The sequence below is a fragment of the Dendropsophus ebraccatus genome, chromosome 6 (assembly GCF_027789765.1).
Source record: "Dendropsophus ebraccatus isolate aDenEbr1 chromosome 6, aDenEbr1.pat, whole genome shotgun sequence".
NCBI classification, from domain to species: domain Eukaryota; kingdom Metazoa; phylum Chordata; class Amphibia; order Anura; family Hylidae; genus Dendropsophus; species Dendropsophus ebraccatus.
Genome location: NC_091459.1, coordinates 107,088,459 through 107,110,470, shown reverse-complemented (window position 1 = coordinate 107,110,470; position 22,012 = coordinate 107,088,459). Strand labels below are relative to the sequence as shown.

Genomic DNA, 22,012 nt, shown 5'->3' with positions numbered 1-22,012 from the left:
AATAGTCCACTGGTTACCATGGACATGTGATTGTTGGAGAATCCTGACAGAAATCCCATAGCTTTTGCTGGCTTTAGAATTTAGCTTAGTGGCCTCTTTTTACTATACTTTATAGAGATTAGCTTTTCTCTAGAGGACTATACCAACCGCATAGCTACATCAGAGTATTGTACAATTCCTGGTGTAGATACTATACTTCCCATAATGCAGATCACCACAGATAGTTTAAAGGGCTTGTCATCCAGTTACCTTGTAACTACGGAGCTTCCTATAGGTGGCACTAGAGTGCCTACTTTCTTCTCATTAGATGAGAGCTAATTTGCATCTCGGTGGGTGACAACCTCTTAGAGCCAAAACATAGCAGAACAGACACTGGTCACCTGCAGCCTCCCACAGAGACACAGGATCTATTACACTTAGAGGAATGTCTTAACAGTTGTATTCCTGGCTGAGCCTCATAGTTACAGATAAATGTGGTGTTTAATGATCCACCAGAAAGTTAATTAATAGCATGGCCCCGGGGCATTTCCACCCCACTAAGTGCAGGAAACCTACCACCCCTGCTGAGCTTTTCAGGCTAAGGTTACTATTAGGATTTACAATGCCAAAGGGAAATTCTTTTTGGAAAAATAAATAAATAAAAAAGTAATAATGGTAAGCCGGCATCTTAAGACTACTACTACTCTCCACAGACACCTATGCTAAAAACTATATAGTACAGAGAACCAAGCACTGGCAATACAGATTTACATTTAGCCATAGAACTGAACTGCAGAGAATGACACAGTGCTCTCTGCTGCCACCTCTGTTAGTGGTAGGAAGTGTCCAAAGCACTAGAGGTATTATATGGGGATTTGCTACCACTCTGGACTTCGAGTGTGTCTCTTTTTTTTAACACAGAGCGGAAGTGGACGTGCTGCAGTGCTATCCTCTCCCTGCTCGAAATCCCGATCGGTACGGGTCCGAAAACTCAGACCCAGAGCGTTTAAAATTTTTGACATGTCTCAAGCAAAACGACAGTGACACTTTAAAAACTTTTTTTCTTCCTATGGAGTTTGCACTCCTGATCACCTCCGTGCACCTGCCACCAAACTCGTTCCCCTTTTGCTTTACGGGAGTGATGAAATGTTCTCATAATTCTAAGCATCAGAATGCTCTATTCCATGCTCATGTGACAAGCGATGTGTTAATACACCCGGTTTAGCTGTGATAAGCGGTGGTGCAGTTTGTTTTCTTAAAGAAGCAATTCCAAGAAAAAGTTGTTAGTGTTGATTCCATGAATTTTTTTTTTTTAGTCTTTAGTCCTTTTGAAAAACACAACTAACCCTGAACATATCCTAATGGTTCTTGGGTCAATTACTAGTACACTAGATGCTATGTGCAGTTTCATTGCTCTGGGTTGGTCCAGACTTCCCCACAGATTACAGCTGATCACTAGGGGGGCCCAGCAGGCCCCAGATTATATGTTTGCTGCTACTGGAATCACATACCTAGATATAATATACTACAAATTACATTAACTACATATGCATGTTAGTTTAACATATATCATCTAATACACACTACCTACAAATAAACAATGCTGGACAGTATTCTACATATATCAGAAAATACTTTATTTATTACATACAAAGAAATTTTTGTTGTTTAAAAACACATATTAAAAAGGGAGCAGAAAACCATACAATACATACATCAGATGGTATACAGGGCAGAGCAAATGGATAAATAATATAACTTCTATATACTAAACCATTGATGGTATATCAATCGACCCACAGAGGCAAAAAAGTGCAAAAGGTAAATAATAAATAGTCATAGTCCAAACAATTAATAAATATGAAAAAAATAGAATAAACCTATATGTATAAAGCTGCAAGTGCAGTCTAAAGTGCAACCAAGTGCAATACCACGTATAGTGTCTAATTCATAAAAGTATATAATCAAACCTCTGGGTATATAGCATATAGTCCTGCCCAGTACCACCACTCACCCACCCACCCTACCCTTGATAAAGCTTGTACAGCAAAACGCATCGTTGGGTGAGTGGTGGTACTGGGCAGGACTATATGCTATATACCCAGAGGTTTGATTATATACTTTTATGAATTAGACACTATACGTGGTATTGCACTTGGTTGCACTTTAGACTGCACTTGCAGCTTTATACATATAGGTTTATTCTATTTTTTCATATTTATTAATTGTTTGGACTATTACTATTTATTATTTACCTTTTGCACTTTTTTGCCTCTGTGGGTCGATTGATATACCATCAATGGTTTAGTATATAGAAGTTATATTATTTATCCATTTGCTCTGCCCTGTATACCATCTGATGTATGTATTGTATGGTTTTCTGCTCCCTTTTTAATATGTGTTTTTAAACAACAAAAATTTCTTTGTATGTAATAAATAAAGTATTTTCTGATATATGTAGAATACTGTCCAGCATTGTTTATTTGTAGGTAGTGTGCATCGTGTAGATGCGTATGGACATAGAACTATTGGTAGTTCAATTTTTTCTGTTAACTAATATATCATCTAATCCAGCACCAAACCCATAGGTCCCATACTTGTTTAAAAATTTTTTTTCTTATTTGCACTTTGTCTAACCGTCTGTGATATTGCACTAGACTGGACGTTTTATGGTGTTTCTCTTATATGGATACACAGCAGTAAAAGGGGTTGTCCAGGCTTAGACTAACATGGCCACTTTGAGTGTGATATTGCAGCTCAGTTCCATTGAAGTGAATGGAGCTGAATTTTAATACCACACCCAACCTGATCACAGAGGTGGTGCTGCTTTTGCAAGAGAGTAGCTGTGCTTTCTAATAGTGGTTAGAATTTGGGTGGGCAGCTATGCATATATTATAGGTTTAGTCCTGAGGGCAGCAGTGTGGTCGTATATCCTTATGTCTTCTATTATGGTTATATTCATTGTGTCAGGTTTAGGTTGGGATTATGACTAATTAGGACTCTTGTCCGTTCTAAGATTGCTTGTTGTTGTTACGCATGATTATTGGACCCTTCTAACATGTAAAGGTTGTCATCCAGAGTGAGGAACCCTGTTTAGGTTAATACAGCATTTCTTCTGCATTTTGTTGGTATATGGCATGACTATGAGGATTCTAAAGTTGCAGAAAATCACAGCTCTTCATATTAGTGTGGAGGTATGGATGGTAGTGTGCAACCCAGATGTATAATCCATTTTTGCATTATCCATCAGAGGGGGGCTTCAGTGCTGGGATTCCCATTATTACCAGAGCAAATGTCAACCCAGCCTCACAACATTGATCAACCCAGTGGAGTTTCTAGGAGCATTAATATAGAATATGGGAACAACTGTCCCTTCCCAAATAGAGGAAAAATAATAACAGTGCATTCCATTTTGGAAAAGTTGAGTGCACAAAGAGAAAACTCTTTTTTTTTTAATACTTTTACCCCTTTTTTAATACTTTTACCCCTTCTTCATGTATTTGATTTATAGGAGAGATGAGCATTTCTGTTTGGTACAAAACATGATAGAACACTGCCACCTAGTGGAAAGTCTTATTAGCAATGGCAAAAAAATAAACTAACCTAATGAACCACATATCCTATTTGTTACAACTCCAGTTAGATACAGTAAAGTTGTTGGGTACAATACCTTTCATTTAACAATATATTATTGACTATATATGCAAAATAGTTTGTCACGTTTTTGAATTGGGCCTATTAGGGTTGTCCATTCGTGCGTATAAAATATTGTAGAGAGGTAAAAAGTTCATTATTGGATATATGCTGATGTGTGATATCTTTATAATATAGGGACGTGGAGGAAAAAAATTTAACATAGAGCTGAAGGAGATCATGGAGAGAGACCCGCTGTGCCAGCTGTGTGAGAACGAGAAGGATCTCATCTGGACTTTGCGATATGACTGTCGGGAGAATTTTCCGTGCTCGCTTCCTAAATTATTGCTGTCTGTCAAGTGGAACAAGATGGAAGATGTTGCCCAGGTGAGTAAGAGGCTTAAGGCTTATGCACTGACAGACAGCTTCTTCTCCTAGTGACTATATGAGTAATGTTATAGCCCTTCTATGTTTTCTGTGATTGGGCATATCTGGATTATTTATGGTTTTACCACTTCAAGTCTTCCAGTTTCACTAACAAACATGGAGGAGCTTCACTTACATGGGCACCAGTGTTGCACAGCCTTAGATTGGGATATGTGGTACAAACATTTGCCTCAATAGTTACCCTACCTTACAGATATAACTGTATATTGGCAGAGATATTTTGTAAGGACCCGACAACAGTTTAAAATCTTTAGGGTTGACTGTCCTTTATCTGTCGTCTGGGTCCAGAGAAGGATATATTGGACAGCTTGGCTTTTTCATGTTCTGACCCTTGATAAAGGGATAGTCTCTTATATTTCCTACTTTAAAAAATTAATTATGTACTTTGGACCAAGCCTAAGGGCCCTATTCCACCGGACGATTATTGTTCGCATAATCGTTAATGATTAACGATCTCAAACAACCGCTATTGCGAAAGACTTGAAAACGTTCACTCATTTCCATGAAACAATAATCGTTACTTATGATCGTATTTGCGATAGTTTTTTCTTCGCTATTGCGTTCGTATCTACTGCGAACGAACGAACAACGTCTTATTCAGTGCAAATGATTTGCAAACGTTTTGCGAACGAGCAACGATAAAAATAGGTCCAGGTCTTATAAAGCGATCAACCATTTCTCGTTCAGTCGTTAATCGTTAACTGCATTTCAACCGAACGATTATCGTTTAGATTCGAACGATTTAACGATAATCTGAACAATAATCGTCCGGTGGAATAGGGCCATGTTGTGGGCACATGTTGGTGTCGGCAGTCTGTCAATAAGGTCGTACTGGACGACTTAAGATTTTTTAATCAAAATAAATTACAAATCTGTGGCACTTTCTAGCACCAGTTGACTTGAAAGAAAAAAAAATCTTTGTGAACAACCATTTTAATGGACCAAAAATAGTCTAATTGTGGCGTCATTTTTCCACTTACCAAATGTATATTGTTTCTATACTGTTTATATAGTTTGTATATGACACTTTTAAGTCCAGCACAGAAATGGTATACATTCAGGAAATGAAAAGGATGTTGTCTCTACCAGATCATAATCGTTGCAGCTGGGACACAATACGGTACATGTCTGCAAAACTTTTTGATATTTGATAGGCTGCCGACATAGAGTATTCCAGTGACCTGTGCAGAAACTGTAATGTGAATGGAGCCCAACAAGTAAGAGGAAATTGGTCATCTGTCATGTTATAACCAACAATTCTTGGTTGGCCCCCATCAACCTTGTTCACTTTTTGATTTGCTTGTCGCTATTCTATTCGGCAACCATAATTTACATCCAAGTGCCAGTACCTCTATATGGCTGTGTGGCAGATTCCACCCTGGTAACCTGGCACGGACATGGTACCTGACCTGATATCACAGAGTGTATATAGTATATCACATTCACTGCCTCCATATTGTGGGTTATTCTCAGTATGGCACATGCCACTTACGTTTCTTTTCACATGATTTGATGTCAGCAGAAACAAAGAAATTGGCATTTAGCATTAAAAGAAAACACAGCTGGAATAGGCTTCAGTAAGATGGTTTCCTGTCTGCGCTCAATGATTGGAGGTTGTATGGGTGCAGAGCTGTTTTTAGACATCCTTTGGTCTCCGGCGTCCTCCGGGCTCGCGTTTCTGATGGCTGGTTATCTCTCCTGGTCACAGAGCTCCTCTCTAGCCTTAACTTCCCTTCCAGATTTGCAGCAGTGGAATGTAAACATGTTACAAGCTGTATTTTTGGAATTTCCGAGCGCCTGTCAGGTCACTTAGACCTCTCCTTCCTTCCAAACCACGACTTGCAGACTTACTTTCCAAAAGACGTAAGAAACCATTTCCTCCAATCACGGTTAGCCTCAGTTTTGTACTGGGGGGTATAGATAGAAGATAATATTTCATTTCTGAGGAAAAAAAAAAAGGATAAAAAGAACCTGTCAATGTGAAAATGCATCCTAATCTACCAGAGGCGGAGGCAGATTGATATATACTGTAGTTCTATGTATAAAGATTTGGTCTGATTTATATTTTATTAATTTTGCCTCTGCTCATTAAGGGCTAAGGAGTCCAGTGGGCTGTCCTGATCACTGATTGGCTGCCATCTCTATATGAAGTCATTTACTAAGTAGGACTGCCTACTTAGTGGTCATAAAAGAGTTCTATATGCTAAAGTAAGCCTGTCACTAGAGATGTGCAAATCGCTTCATTTGATTGGCAAGTGGCTTATGAGCCGACTGCCTTTCAACTCTGTTCCACTTTCTGCTGCTCCACCTGTTGGGAAAAGCTGGATCCAAACCTGGGAGAAGTTTCCCAGGACTGGATCCCACTTTTCCTGGCACCCGGGGAGAAGTGGAACAGAGTTGAAAGGCAGCTGGCTGATAAGTTGCCGATCAAACAAAGCGATTTGCTTTGTTTAGATGGGCGATTTGCTCATCTCTAGTGACAGGCTTCCTTTAGCATATAGAACTCTTTTATGACCACTTTCTGGTGGGATTAAAGGGACTGTCCAAGATTAAGAACTCATGGCTGAAGAAACTTTGCAACACCTGGTTATGTCTGCTATTGCAGCTAGTCTCCATCAACTAGAATGCAATACCACACAAGACCTTCGGACAGGTGTGGCGCTGTTTTTGGAAGAAAGCGGGTATATGTGTCTAATTCTGAACAGTACCTTCAAAAATGTCTGTAATAGTAAAGGTGCCTATACACCTTCAATAGCTGCCAGCTGTTAGATGGATGTCTTTTGGATGCCAGTTATCTCCTGGCCTTCCTATACATATGGGCTGAACCTCCATGGGTTATCTATAGGGAGAGGTAAGTCACAGCCAGATATCAATGGTGCTGGTCTATCCCTCCAAGAACAAAAGGGTTGGGCAGTGAAAATCCTGCACACCTAACCCTTCTCTCCTCTGACATCTAGTTGCGTTGGTAGGCCCCCATATACATTACACTGTCTGCCGAACCCGCCGCCAGCGACTTTACTCTAAAGTGTACGGGGACCATGTTTGATATAAAAAGTAGGGTCTAAAGACTGAAGATTACTTAGTCGCTGCATTTTATCTTGCTGTAGCCTATTACTAGTACTCTTGGTACTCTGCCCAAGCACTCGGACTTGGGCAAACTGTTGTGGCTGGGAACCTCATTGCCAGTAGAGGGATATTTGCTTTGTATTTTTGTGTTTGCACTAGAAGTGACCTGGACCAGTGCCCTATTATAGACGTGGTTCTATATTGAGAGGTCCAGGTGCAATGAAAGGAAAGTGTGGCCAGATTTTCTACACAACAACTTCCTGACCTGTCTGTGATTAGACATCCAGACAATGAACTGATAAACAGGGAAGTTAAAGGACGCGCACAGAGGTCAATGAACGTTTCTCTGGAAAATTCCCTCTGCTTCATAGGGAGACTGGTCATAGTGCATCAATAACATTCAGGAACCTTTGCTGTACTCTGCATATAGCAGGATTGCTAGGCTGTAGTATATTATAGGAAAGGCTTGGCCATAATTGTATATTATGAGAATGTATTGGCCGTACTATGTCATGGGGATTTTTAGGCTTAGGGCCACTAGGATCTCTAAGCACTTGCTTTCAAAATAACATTACAAGTCAGTGGTACCTGGGTTCAGATCCAACCAGGGCCAATATCTCTTATTTCCACAGTTAACTTGTTATATTCTTCCAGACATTTTTTAATCAGTCAATTTTTCCTTATAGCTTCAAGCTTTGCTGCAAATTTGGTCCAAACTCCCTCCCAGAGACGCCCTAGAGCTGCTGGACTTTAACTATCCTGACCAGTATGTAAGGGAATACGCCGTCAACTGTCTGAGGTCCATGAGGTAGGTCAATTCACAGATCCCTATACATACATGGCATAGTGATTGGATCTAATATCTTATATACTCATTGGTTGCATGTTACATGTTGCGTGGGGTTTAGGTGGTATTGTACCAGGATGGTTGCATGTTACATGTTGCGTGGGGTTTTGGTGGTATTGTACCAGGATGGTTGCATGTTACATGTTGCGTGGGGTTTAGGTGGTATTGTACCAGGATGGTTGCATGTTACATGTTGCGTGGGGTTTTGGTGGTATTGTACCAGGATGGTTGCATGTTACATGTTGCTTGGGGTTTAGGTGGTATTGTGCCAGAATGGTTTCATGTTACATGTTGTGTGGGGTTTAGGTGGTATTGTACCAGGATGGTTGCATGTTACATGTTGCTTGGGGTTTAGGTGGTATTGTGCCAGAATGGTTTCATGTTACATGTTGTGTGGGGTTTAGGTGGTATTGTACCAGGATGGTTGCATGTTACATGTTGCTTGGGGTTTAGGTGGTATTGTGCCAGGATGGTTGCATGTTACATGTTGCTTGGGGTTTAGGTGGTATTGTGCCGGGATGGTTGCCAGGGGCGGATTAACTTTACCATAGGCCCCAGGCTGTTCACCTAGCCTGGGCCCTTCCCACCCCACTGTAACTATGGAAGCACTAGCCTGGCGTTCATAGTACACTATAGATAATGTCATGATGTCCTGATTTGTGCAAAATTGCCATAAAAAAACTGTGATTTTTTTGCAAATCATGACGGAAGTGTAGCCAGGAGACAGCACACCACTGAAAGTATAAGTCTTTTTGGGTGGTCATGGGCCCCCCAGGAGCTCAGGGCCCCGGGCTGGCGCCCGGAACGCCCCTATTATAATCCACTACTGACTTTTTATCACTGTATTGGTTTTCTGGGTGATTAACTGCAGTATATAGCATAACATAACCCTGTCTGTAATATTAAAGAGTACCTGTCATTATAAATAGCTTTTGACATGTCATTACAATGGCTCATCATTGCTGCAATGCATCCCACTGTTGAGACATGCTGTGATCAGGAGATATAGCCGGGGAGAGAGCGATCCACACCCCAGCCACTCACTAATTCTGACATCTCATTATAGTCTATGAGGCTAAACTGTCAGAACTAGCGCACGGCCGCCACACTTTCTCTACACCTATATCTCCTGATCGCATCGGGTCTCAGCAGTGACACATGCTGATATCAATAACTTTTGACATGCCAAATGACACTTCAAAAGTTATTTTTAATGATAGGAACTCTAACCATTACCGGTATAAATAACATTTTAATAAATAGTAATACTAAATTTTATTATAATTTAATATATTATAAAAAAAAAAAAAACTGTAAACTGTAGAAAAAAACAACTATTTTGTATGGCGTAGTGTAATTTCTGACACTTTCCTTTGTATATTATCAGTGATGAGGAACTATCCCAGTACTTGCTACAGCTGGTCCAAGTTCTCAAGTACGAGCCTTTTCTGGATTGCGCACTGTCACGTTTTCTGCTTGAGCGAGCCCTGGCAAATCGCAGAATTGGACAATTCCTCTTCTGGCATCTCAGGTAGGTATAGATCTAAAAAAAACTGTGAGGAATTTTGATCGACGAATCCTTACATCCCCTCTCAGTGTTCAGCATAAGGGACATTATAGTACTCAAACCAAGGGTATACTTGTAAAAAAAAAAAATATATATATATATTTATTTATAGGCTATGTTCACACTACGTAAAAGTACGGCCGTTGTTGCCATCGGCAACAACAGGTGTACTTTGTGCGGAGGGGAGCATAGCCTATTGTTCTATGGCCGGAGCATATACACATTGTATACATCTGGCCGCACACGGCCGCTCTCTTACATAGTGTGAACATAGCCATATATATATATATATATATATATATATATATATATATATATATATAAATATATATAGTGAAGTTTGGTCAATTTTATTTCTTGTATTATTTGTATTGTGATGGAATGAGACAATTTTCAGTAGCTGAAAAATATTACATTGACTTTACATAAAAAGGTTTTCCTCTTTGAATAATCGCTCTTTTAGAAGGAAGCCCTGCTGCTCATCAGTGTCCTGTTACTTAGGGTATGTTCACATTGAGCATTATAGGCGAAATCCCGCCTACCTCAGTGTCTCTATGGGAGGGCTTGTACGCCTCTGCTCCTATCGTTCTCTGCTTAAAGAACTGACATGTCAATTCTTTAAGCGGAGAGTAGAGGGAGTGGAGAGTGACGGGAGCGGATGCGCGCAGGCCCTCCCATACAGACACTGAGGCAGGCGGGATTCCGTGTTGTGGAGCTCTGTTGTGGAATTCCGCCTGTTTTGCTCAGTGTGAACTTACCCTTATACCAGGGAAGTCTGTTGTAATCTGTGGGTAATCCAGAAACCATTCTTTTGTTTCCCTGCAGCACCTCCGCAGGCAAAATGTAGTATTACACAGTGGCCATTTACATCAGTGAACATTGTGTGTAATACATGGACATGTTGGGTCCTCCAGTCAGAGAGGTGGTCTTTATAGTTGTTTTCTGCTTTAGCTACTAGATGAGGGTACTGAATAAGGAGATCCTGTCTCTAACTCTGTCTTTCTGTTCATTTTCTGTACGTTGCTGTTACCTCTCTGAGGATATGATGAGAGGTTATATTGCAGACAGCATGTTCTTTGCAATTTCCAATATAAATATGGAATAATTTGTGGAAGCAGACATAGTTATTATAGTGTCCTGGGAAGGAAATGCAGCGTCTGGTCTTGATTTTCTCGCAGTTTATAAGAAAACCACCTTTCAGAATCGGCACCACATCCAGTCATCTTATGGCTATACAATAAAGTGTTCTCTTCTGTGTAGATGGGATTATTTTATGGCAAAAGGTCTTTGATTTCTAAACACTCTTTAGTCTGTAAAAGACAATACATAACTGGGAGAAGTATCTAGCATTGTGCTGGCCAGTGATAGTTAGAATTCCTAACATGTGTCTATGAGTATAGAGAGGACGGCACTTCCGACAGCGGTGGTACTCGAGGTGATGGGTATCCAGAAAAATTGTACAGGAAAACCGGCATTCAACAAGTAGTTCTTCTGCAAATTTAGGACGTGTTTTGGCCAAGCATGGCCTTCATCATGGTACTACTTAAGCTGATAAAGGAAATGCTTGGCCGAAACGCGTCCTTACTGTACCAGTGCTCACTGCACTACCATAAATTTGCAGAACTACTTGGTGAGTGCTGTGTCTTCTCTACAATAATTTTTCTAAAGCGTATTTAATGGTGCTTTTATATCGGGTAGTGTATAGGTTATATGGTGTAACGCTGGGATGTCCTAGATTCAAAAATTCTTTAACCCTTGTATTTCAGAGCACTAGAATGCAATGGTATAAAACCAGACCAAATAGTTGTGATTGGGCCCAGTTCTGGTTGATTCTTTTACCATTGGTCGACCAGGAGCACCCTCATCAGATAAACTGCATTGTCAGCAAACTCGTCCCCTTTCAGGGTCTCTGTTCTTTTCCAATTTAAGATTAAACACAAATGGTTGTGCGCATTTTGCAATGAATATCCAAATTTAATGACAAATTCTGAAGGTTATCGCAGCAGCCCCCATGTAACCAAAGTGTGCCCATCACCATGGAGCCCCCACTCGATTCCTCTGACTTTGATGGATAGACCCCTATGTGTTACGGTGAGGCCCATATAATCACTGTGCAAAGAATTCAAGAAATGCTTCTTAGTGCTTGACTTGGCAAGACATGTAAGTTTTTCCAGCACATGGGTGGTGTAATAGAGCTGCATATACGACCTTTGTATGGATGGAAATAGAGAATAGAAATCTCTGCTATAATGCCCGATAAACACTGATAGGTGTAGGGATACCAGATCTGATATTTACACTTCTCTGGCTGATTTTCCTGTCTGTAGGGCTGAAATCCACATCCCGTCTGTGTCTGTGCAGTTTGGTTTGCTGCTGGAAGCGTATTGTCGGGGCAGCGTGGCTCACATGAAGGTGTTGTCCAAACAGGTAACTACAATATCATCTGCATGGGTTCTGCTCCATCTCTAATCCCTTTAATATAAAGACTAAAACCCTCTTCCTTCCCAGATGCCATTAAGCTAGACCAGAAGCATTCTACTAGATCTCTTCTTAGTGGAAACAATGGTTTAAATTGCTTCTTCTTTGTTGTAACCTTTTGCTCCTGTCTTAGGTGGAGGCTCTAAACAAGCTGCGTACGTTAAACGGTCTGATCAAACTGAATGCAATAAAGCAGAACAAGGTGAAGAACAAGGAGACCATGCATGCCTGTCTGAAGCAAAATGCCTACAGGGAAGCCCTCAGTGATATCCAGTCACCCCTCAATCCCAGCGTCACCCTCTCTGAGCTTGTGTGAGTGCCCACTTTCTTTAGACATAGATACGTTTAGAGAAAAAGACCATGCTGAGTGCTGATCTCGTTGATCATTGCTCAATTACTGAGCCCGTTACATGACCCGGTGATTGTGTGGCCAGGGCTTCACCAACAATCACTAGATTGTGTGACAGTCAGCAACACATCCCCTATTGCACTGGGAGATGTGGGCCCGATGGTTAATCATGTTTGAGCATGCTAGACTTAAGCAATCAGCCGACTAATGAATCTAAGGGTCCCAGGCTAACACTAGCTTAGACTAACCTCCATATATATTACCATTGTTATACAATTGTGTCAGGATGTTGTCCTTTGATCTAGCAATCAATATTAAGTAGAGGCCAATAACATTGCAGCTTTGTCCAGTCTCCCTGTTGGGGAAGTGGAGACACCAACGGCAGAGAGTTTACATAAAGAGATTCTTCTAATATGCTGACAAGTTCTTTTTTGTCTGTGGACAGTATAGACAAGTGCAAGTACATGGACTCCAAGATGAAACCTCTCTGGATTGTATACAACAATAGAGGCTTTGGAGGAGACTATACAGGGATCATCTTCAAAAATGGAGATGGTGAGCTAAGATTGTGTGTGTATAATTTTTCCTGTGTATGTGCACTTATTGATCCGTGCACCACCCACACTGTGGCCTAAAATGTACAACTAAAGCATCCATTGGTCAAAAAATGAGAACATTGTAGGGAATCTGTCAGGTCCATATCATGTTAATAGCCCTGTATGTCAGACAGCGAAGACAGGGTGGGGTGGGGAGGAGGCATGCATGCTGTGGCTTGATAAAGAGAATCTGTCAGCTCTATAAGATATGAAGCCTAAAGTGTCACTGTTTAAATTTTTTTTATCAATTGTACAGGTGATTTTAAGAAACTTTGTAATTGGGTTTATTAGCCGGAAAATGCATTTTTATCATGAAAAAGCAGTTTGCAGCTCTCCCCCCTGTCTTCATTGTTTTCTATGGAGAGGGGAGGGGTGGAGAGAGATGAGGCACCAAAACAGGACAACAAAGAGTTAATTTACAGCTACATCACCGGGTTATCTCCTCTGACAGTCAGCACTGACCTCTGACCTAGCAGTTTTCACACAGTTCCTGCTGTGTAATCCTTTGTTCACTGCTCTCTGCTGCAGATTAATCTCCCTCCCCTCCCTTCCCTCTCCATAGATCAGACAGGGCCCGACTGATGTAAAAGAGTTGAGATTTCCTGATAATGAGCAGTGAATGAGAGAGAGGAGGGAGGGGGGAACCTGGGGGAAGTCTTTTTGAATGCAGATAATGCCATATTTGCCTAATAAACCAAATTACAAAGTTTCTTAAGATCGCCTGTACTATTGATTTCTGCAAAAAAATCATACGACATTTTGTGATATATTTTAAATGTTATCTGAACCTGACAATTTTAAGAGGACCCAAAAGACATCTAATGTGTATGGGGTGGGTGGGTCCTGACTCTCCATGATGGCAGATGTTGGAGGAGAAAATGGTTGAGGATGTTGAATCCTTTGTTTTCAGGGACAATCTGTCAGCAGCTTACCTTACCCGTTGATAGCTACCTGTTAGTTTTAGTTGCAGTTATCTAGTTCTCCCGCTGAATACTCACCCACCCCATTTTATGTGTGGCGATGGTATCCACCTTACACGTGTGTCTCTGTACAGATTTGCGTCAGGATATGCTCACTCTGCAGTTACTCCGGCTGATGGACATGCTGTGGAAGGAGTCTGGGCTGGATCTCCGGTAAGCGACTTCCTTACAGGTCTATTATTTGCCTGCTATTTGTACCACACAGTCCGAAATAGTGTTTACAGTCAATACAAGGAAGTATGGCGTTAATGAAAATGGGCTGTGTGTGTAATGTACTGCATGTCTCTCCCCATTCTCTGCAACCTGACAATGAGATCTCAACACATAGGCGATAAGAGACCATGTTAGCTGTCCATGCACATTAAGCAGTATCCTAATCTATAATAACCTGACAGGTGAGAAGTGTCTTCGCTCAGCTGAGCAGTCTCCCCCCACATGTATAGTGTGTCCTCCTGCTGACTCCTGTCAGAGCAGCTCTTGACAAGGATGTTTTTATACTCCCCTCCTGCTGCGTCTCTTGGGAGCTCGGCTGTCAGCGCTTGGCCTCTGGAAGGGAAGTAACTGGCCGTACGCCCACAGCCTCCATAGTATGGGTGTGACAAATGGCTGTGGAATAAGGCCAAGTGACCCAGTGACCCTGGCAATGCTTAGCACTGAGTTGTCACCTCTGCAAAGCACTGTATTATGCTGCGCTGACACATCACATCCATCTTTTTGGCAGATTCTCATCATATTGCCATATTCTCACCTATGTACTTGTCTTTAGTTCTTAAACAACAATAGGCACAACTAAAAAGAGTAATTTGTAGTACATTAGATAGATGTGCGATGGGTTTAGAGTACAACCTGTTATGTCAGCTGCCACTGTTGAGATGCCTAAGTCCAACCTTCCCCCCCAGACCTGCTATGTTCAGAGTAATTCAGTATAATGGTGAGTTTAATCAGTATGACAGTGCCCCCTGCTGGTGACACACAGAATATCATACAGTATATTGTAGTAGGTTGTTTATTTGCTAACTTTTCCTATTAAACTTGTTATAAAACAAGGTAAAGGGCTTCTTGATATTATTTTAGGGCTAATACACACTTTTCGTGTTTCAGGATAATACCTTATGGCTGCCTGGCAACAGGAGATCGATGCGGTATGATAGAAGTGGTGTCTGCAGCGGAGACCATTGCAGATATCCAGCTGGACTGCAGCAACTTGGCGGCAGCAGCTGCCTTTAACAAAGACGCTCTGCTAAACTGGATCAAGGAATACAATGCAGGGTAAAGTCTCTCTTTTTGTTCTTTTATTGCATGCAGTGTACTATATGTTCAGTGTCTTTTTACTTTCAGATCAATTCCTAATAATTGTTAGTAGCAGTGATATTATATAGAACAACCCATTGAAGATTATCAAACTGTTCTTGTTCTTCTGTATAGAGATGATCTGGAGCGAGCTATTGAGGAGTTCACCCTGTCCTGCGCTGGCTACTGTGTAGCTACTTATGTGCTTGGGATCGGGGACAGGCACAATGACAACATCATGGTCAAAAAAACAGGACAGGTAAGGAACTGGAGCCTCGTCTGTTTTTTTTTCTGTGCACGTGGACAGGTATTTAAGTTCTTCACAGTAAAAGAAAAATACAGCTGTAATTTTAAATGGTCGTATTTTCAATGTAAAAATGTGCTCCATTGAAGTCTATGGGGTCACAGTAGAGAAAAATGTCTGTAATTGAGTACGGGTATAAAAATTATAAACACGCTTATTACTAGAGATGAGCGAACCTGCCGAGGTTCGGGTTCGTATGAACCTGAACTCTCGGCTTCTGATTCCCGCTGTCTGCCCGCTCCATGAAGAGGGTGGATACAGCTGGAGGAGGTTCCCTTTAAGGAAGGACCCAAAATGTCTGAAAAGAAACTTTCTTCTTGCTTGTGTCTAAATATAAAGCTCAGTGCTTGTCCTGTAATCTGTAGAGGGCGAGACCCACATCCATTATCAAACCTCATGAAAGATTACAGAAATGGGGACAGAACGAGAGGTGCAATCACTATTACTGAAAATCTTTCCATTTTCTGTTTTTCCAGCTGTTCCACATTGACTTTGGACACATTTTGGGGAACTTCAAGTCCAAGTTTAAAATTAAAAGGGAGCGCGGACCCTTTATTCTCACCTATGATTTCATCCACGTCATCCAACAAGGGAGACCAGAAAACACAGAAAAATTTGGCAGGTAAATGTCTGTCTGAAATGAGCATTAAATGCAGCTCGGATAGATCATTGGACACAAGGTTTTATGCTGTACTGCAATAACCCAGCTGCTCGCTCCATTGTTGACTGATGTTCCAGCAGAAAACTATATATATCTCCACAAAGCTGGTCACAATGCGAAATATAGTGTGAAGGCAACAGCACGTTAGAATTGGTGCTAATATGACAAACCTGCCATTGCCTCTGCTCTGCTATCTGTTTCGGTATAATACAAAGTGTTCAAGACTTTCTCAAATTTTTGGCAGGTTTCGGCAGTGCTGCGAGGACGCTTACTTGATCCTGCGTAGGAATGGAAACCTCATCATCACACTCTTTGCACTCATGTTGACAGCTGGACTCCCAGAACTTAGCTCTGTAAAAGATATTCAGTATGTCAAGGTAATATGAACATGGTGGTAATCCACAGTGCACCATATTCCACCATAGATTTTTATCCATAAATCCGGATAGAAACTTTGCAGTCTATTTCCCATGTGTGAATGTAACATAGTAAATAAGGTTGAAAGAAGACACGAGTCCATCAGGTTCAACCTAGGGAAACCCTACTGTGTTAATCCAGGGGAAGGCAAAAACCCCTATGCGGCAGATTACAATTCCTTCCCGACTCCAATGGCAATCAGAATAATCCCTGGATCAACGTATCACCGGAAATCTAATGCCCATAACTTGTAATATATTTTGTGGCAGAGAGTTCCACAGTCTTACCGCTCGTACAGTAAAGAATCCGCTTCAATGCTGATGATGAAATCTTCTTTCCTCTAGACGTAGAGGATGCCCCCTTGTCATGGTTACAGACCTAGGAGTAAAAAAAATCACTACAAAGATCTCTGCACTGTCCATTCATATATTTGTACATTGTGATCAGATCGCCTTTTTTCTAGTGTAAATAACCCCAAGCTTGTTAACCTGAGCTGGTACTGTAACCCACCCATTCCCTTAATGACCTTTGTTGCCCTCCTCTGCACCCGCTCCAGCTTAGTCGTGTCCTTCTTATATACCGGTGCCCAAAACTGTACACAGTATTCCATGTGTGGTCTGACCAGTGATTTATAAAGAGGCAAAACTATGTTCTCATCTTTAGCATCTATACCTCTTTTGATGCATCCCATTATTTTATTAGCCTTGGCAGCTGCTGCCTGGCACTGATCACTAAAGTTGAGTTTACTGTCCACCAATACCCCCAGGTCCTTTTCGGAAGTAGTTTTACCCAGTGTTTTATTATTTAGCACATAACTGTACTTATTATTTCTACTGCCCAAGTGCATAACCTTACATTTATCCACATTAAACTTCATTTGCCATTTCACCGCCCAAGCCTCTAGCTTCTCCAAATCCCTCTGTAATATGATATTATCCTCCTCTGTACTGATTACTTTACCCAGTTTAGTATCATCTGCAAAAATGGAGATTCTACTCTGTAGCCCCTCAACAAGATCATTAATAAAAATATTAAAAATAAGTGGACCCAACACTGACCCCTGTGGTACCCCACTAGTAACTAAAACTCAATCTGAATATGTTCCATCAATGACCACCCTGTTTTCTATCACACAACCATTTGCATACGTTTTCCCCAAGTCCCAGCATCCTCATTTTGTAGACCGACCTTTCATGCGGCACAGTATCAAATGCCTTTGAAAAGTCCAGATACACACCATCCACAGCCTCCCCCCGGTCCAGTCTGTAACTTACCTCTTCATAGAAGCCGATCAGATTAGTCTGACAGGATCTATCCCTCATAAATCCATGCTGGTGCTGCGTCATAAGATTATTTTCATTAAGATACTCCAGTATAGCATCTCTTACAAACCCCTCAAATACTTTACCCACTATAGATGTTAGACTTACGGGCCTGTAGTTTCCAGGATCACTCTTTGACCCCTTCTTGAATATTGGTACTACATTAGCTATGCGCCAGTCCTGTGGAACAATCCCTGTCATTATAGAATCTTTAAATATTAGGTCTGTCTAACACAGTACTTAATTCTTGCAAAACTCTAGGATGGATACCTTCTGGGCCCGGTGACTTATGGATTTTAATGTCTTTAAGGCGTCTCCCCATTTCTTGTTGTGTTAGGCAGGTGAGATTTATGGGAAGATTTACATTATCCCTAGTGATGTTGTCTGTTATGGGATTCTCCTCTGTGAATACAGTAGAGAAGAATGTATTTAGTAGATTGGCCTTTTTCTCTTCCCCCTCCACCATTACACCAATGTAACCTAAGGCTATGTTCACACGACGTATATTTTTAATTAATCACGGCCCTTGTTGCAAATTGCAACACCGGCCGCGATTAATTCAAAATATACATTGCCTTAAAACACAATGGAATCCCGTCCAGAGTGCATACACATAGTATACACTCTGTCCGGGATTCTTAGCAGCTGCAGGAAAAACTGATGTGTCAGTTTTTTGCGGCTGCTATTCATCGAATAGCGGCCGCACAGAACTGTCAGTTCACACAATGGAAAGTGCAGCTCCGGCCGCACTTTCCATTGTGTGCTATAGTGAATTTTGATGCAGCTACACCCGAATACGCCCGCATCCCAATTTAACAGATATTAGGTTCATTCGACCGTTACTGCAGTACCGACCGGGGTGAACTTCACTGAAATTGGCCATTCTGTGACACGGCCGGGTCACAGAACGGCCGGTGTCAATACAGTGTGTGAACCTGGCCTAAAAGTGCAGGCAGAGATTGAAAATTTTTTTTTCCTTTTCAGGACTCCCTGGCTTTGGGAAAGACAGAGGAAGAAGCACTTAAGCATTTCCGACAGAAGTTTGATGAGGCTCTGAAGGAAAGTTGGTCAACCAAAGTCAACTGGATGGCACACACTGTGCGGAAAGATTACAAGTCTTAGCGGCACATGAATGGCCCATTCTTTGTCTGTAATGGCCTGGCTCCAGTTTTGTATCCTGGTTCCAGAAAGCTGCAATTGTACTGTGGAATGGATAGCAAGCAGCTATCATGGTGCAATGATCCCCGACTGTGTAATGTTGACACTGGTTGTTGTAGTTCACTCCGACTGAGAAACTGCAGAAAAACAGCTGGTCAAACTGAATGTGAGACCACATGTGCTCAATACAAAGACGTTAATGCCAATAATTGTACAGAAGAGCATGGTGCGGTCACTTCTGATGGACATAAAAGGGATATGACAGCAAGTGCTTGGTGAACAAGAGTTGAGGCATAGAATCTCCTTACGGGGATATGGTTTTGCACACTTTTAGTTTTAATATCCTACTTGAGCCCTTTGTTTGATAATCTATTTTTTTATTCTACCTTTTTTTTTTTTACAAGATTGTGCTGCCTCTGTGGCTCAGCCCTTATGGATAGTCTCAGATGATTTTTATTTTACGTCTTCCTGAGCTCTGCACTGCCGCTTCTTCATTAAATGGGGGAACCCATATGGGATTATAGTGTCAGGGGACTATGGATGTCTTCCATTCATTGGTTCATAGCAATCAGTTGGGTGCATTTCCCAGTATTTTACCATTTATAAATGTATTCTTTTAGCAGAATATCACTACATATTGGTATAGTTTGGTTGCTGTCCTGCCTTACCACATGGGAAATCTATACGCCTTGCATGTGTCGTTGTAGCAGACAGCACCATGGTTATAGATCTTTCCATTACGTTGCCGAAACGAACAGCCAGTGTTAGCTCTTCCATGCAAGCTATACCTGACCTGGTGAAGCAGTGTTAGATAGTGACTACTTTATGATGAATACACAGACCTGCCTTGCCAAAGCATTGACTCGCCATGATGGTACGGATGGGCCATAGACATAATCAGACTAATATGCTACTATGGATTCCATCCACTTAAGCCTACATTTCTGCACTGTCTCATCTCTATTGTTAGCATTGCTGCCATAAACCATCAGGTCATGTGTTAGTTTGCAATGTTACGCCCTGGAGGAAACAGTGGGCTGTCTCATCACTCATACCACTGCATTAATACTGCCCTAAGATCTTCCTGGAATGAAAACTGCTGCACTGTCCCAGATGTGCTGAGATATAGTTTTATATACTGTATATATATATATGAATCTTGCCTAATGTACTTGAGATTGGGTTCCTTTGCAAAGATGGAAGATGGAAAAGATCAAGCGAGACTTGATATGCAGTGTAAAAGAATTGAGTCATATCTGCTGCCAATTGTTTAACATGTATGTTTATTGTGTCTATGAAAATCCAATGCAATGTGACTGACTACCAGTTCGATTTTCATAAGGCAGAATATGATGGGAAAGAGAGATTAATTTATTCCTACTTTTTTTTTTTTTATGGAAAAGAGACTATTTTATTATGATTTGATGGTGGTCACATGACTCCTCTATTTATTTAACGCTTGGGATTTGCAGCTCGGCTGTGATTTCCTAGGTGATAGAGTGTTCTATTTTGTACAGAATTTGTACCTGGCGGCAGCTGCATTCGTACCGTGCACCACACAGGAGGCTCCATGACTGCTGCCCGCTTCTGTTGCACACGTCTTACACTGGAAATAAAAAAAAATTCTGTGTACATAGGATGGAATATTCCACTGTTTTAATGAGAATGTATCCGCGTTGATTTTACACTGTAAGCAGGACAAAAATCTGAATAAACATAAGTGATGTTCTGTAATCCTGGTCTTTTTATCAAATGGTTTTCACATGTTCTTTCAATGGATATTGACCTGTCATCTGTGAGATCGGGAGCACTGACAAAAAAAATATGCACCAAGGAGTTATTGGAATAGAATGGAACATTATTTGTGTGAATGTGATGGCGATATAAGTGATTACAATATTAGGGCCCTTGCACACTGAGTAAATCATGCGGTTAAGCTCCGGCAGATTCCGTGCACGCTCCTGCTTAAACATCTGGCCGTCTCATAGACTTCATTCTATGGTTGGGTGGATTCTGCCGTTCGCCCAAAGAATTGACATGTCACTTCTTTGGGCAGACGACAGAATCTGCTAGACCATAGAATGGAGCCTATGGGACCGGCGGAACGTCAAGCGGGAGCACAGGGGTGAGTGATGGAATCTGCCGGAGCTAATCCACGTGATTTCCTCAGTGTGCAAGGGCCCTTAGGGTGAAAGTATAAGTCAAATGGGGGAATCTGTAAAACTAAAAGGATTTAGTACTCAGCTGAGCTGCCTCTAGTCTGGATAAAAGATGGTTGGTCATGGAGGTATATAGGTTTCTTATGGCTTCCTGTGGTACATTTGCCCACAGATCCTGCACATATCACTGAGCTGTTAGTATTCCTCATATCACTACTAGGGGTGACCAGCTGTCCCATGTGATGGCTACCCACATCATCACACCAGCAGAGGGGAGCAAGCTGCTCCACAAAAAAATCCGGATTGAAGCGCTCACCCTGAGGCCTCCATACTCTAACTCAACCACTATCAGATCCCAGACAGAACCTGGATTCATCATGAAAAGCATTATGGTTCCAGCTGACATCAGTCCAGGTGTTTTAGTTCACAACACCACTGCAAGAAAGCTGATAGGTAAGGTGACATGATAAAATAATATTTCCTACACTTAAAGGGAACCTGTCACCCCCCGTGCCGGGGTGACAGGCTCCCGACCCCCCGTTAGAGCCCCCTATACTTACCTAATCCCGCCGGGTCCCGCTTCTGGATCCGGTCGGGTGACGGAGATCTCAGCCGCTGCAGCCCGGCGCGCGCGCTGAGAGATAAGTCCAACGCTCATAGAGAATGACGGAGCGCTGGACTCTCCTGTCATTCTCTATGGGTGTTGGACTCATCTCTCAGCGCGCGCGCCGGGCTGCAGCGGCTGAGATCTCCGTCACC

General features: G+C 41.7%; 1 protein-coding gene across 3 annotated transcripts in view; it reads left to right on the top strand.

The window, feature by feature from the left end:
- PIK3CB (phosphatidylinositol-4,5-bisphosphate 3-kinase catalytic subunit beta) overlaps positions 1–20,823 on the top strand; it is a 123,362-nt gene extending 102,539 nt beyond the window's left edge. For all 3 annotated transcript variants that reach the window (XM_069975557.1, XM_069975556.1, XM_069975559.1), the window contains 12 exons: positions 3,811–3,999; positions 7,812–7,933; positions 9,360–9,503; positions 11,867–11,966; positions 12,151–12,329; positions 12,812–12,921; positions 14,017–14,095; positions 15,044–15,211; positions 15,368–15,491; positions 16,013–16,158; positions 16,442–16,574; positions 18,921–20,823. In XM_069975557.1, the coding sequence (XP_069831658.1) occupies positions 3,811–3,999; positions 7,812–7,933; positions 9,360–9,503; positions 11,867–11,966; positions 12,151–12,329; positions 12,812–12,921; positions 14,017–14,095; positions 15,044–15,211; positions 15,368–15,491; positions 16,013–16,158; positions 16,442–16,574; positions 18,921–19,058 (1,632 nt within the window). In that variant the 3' untranslated portion in view covers positions 19,059–20,823. The remainder of the gene's footprint in view (positions 1–3,810; positions 4,000–7,811; positions 7,934–9,359; positions 9,504–11,866; positions 11,967–12,150; positions 12,330–12,811; positions 12,922–14,016; positions 14,096–15,043; positions 15,212–15,367; positions 15,492–16,012; positions 16,159–16,441; positions 16,575–18,920) is intronic.
- The last annotated feature ends 1,189 nt before the right edge of the window (positions 20,824–22,012 follow it).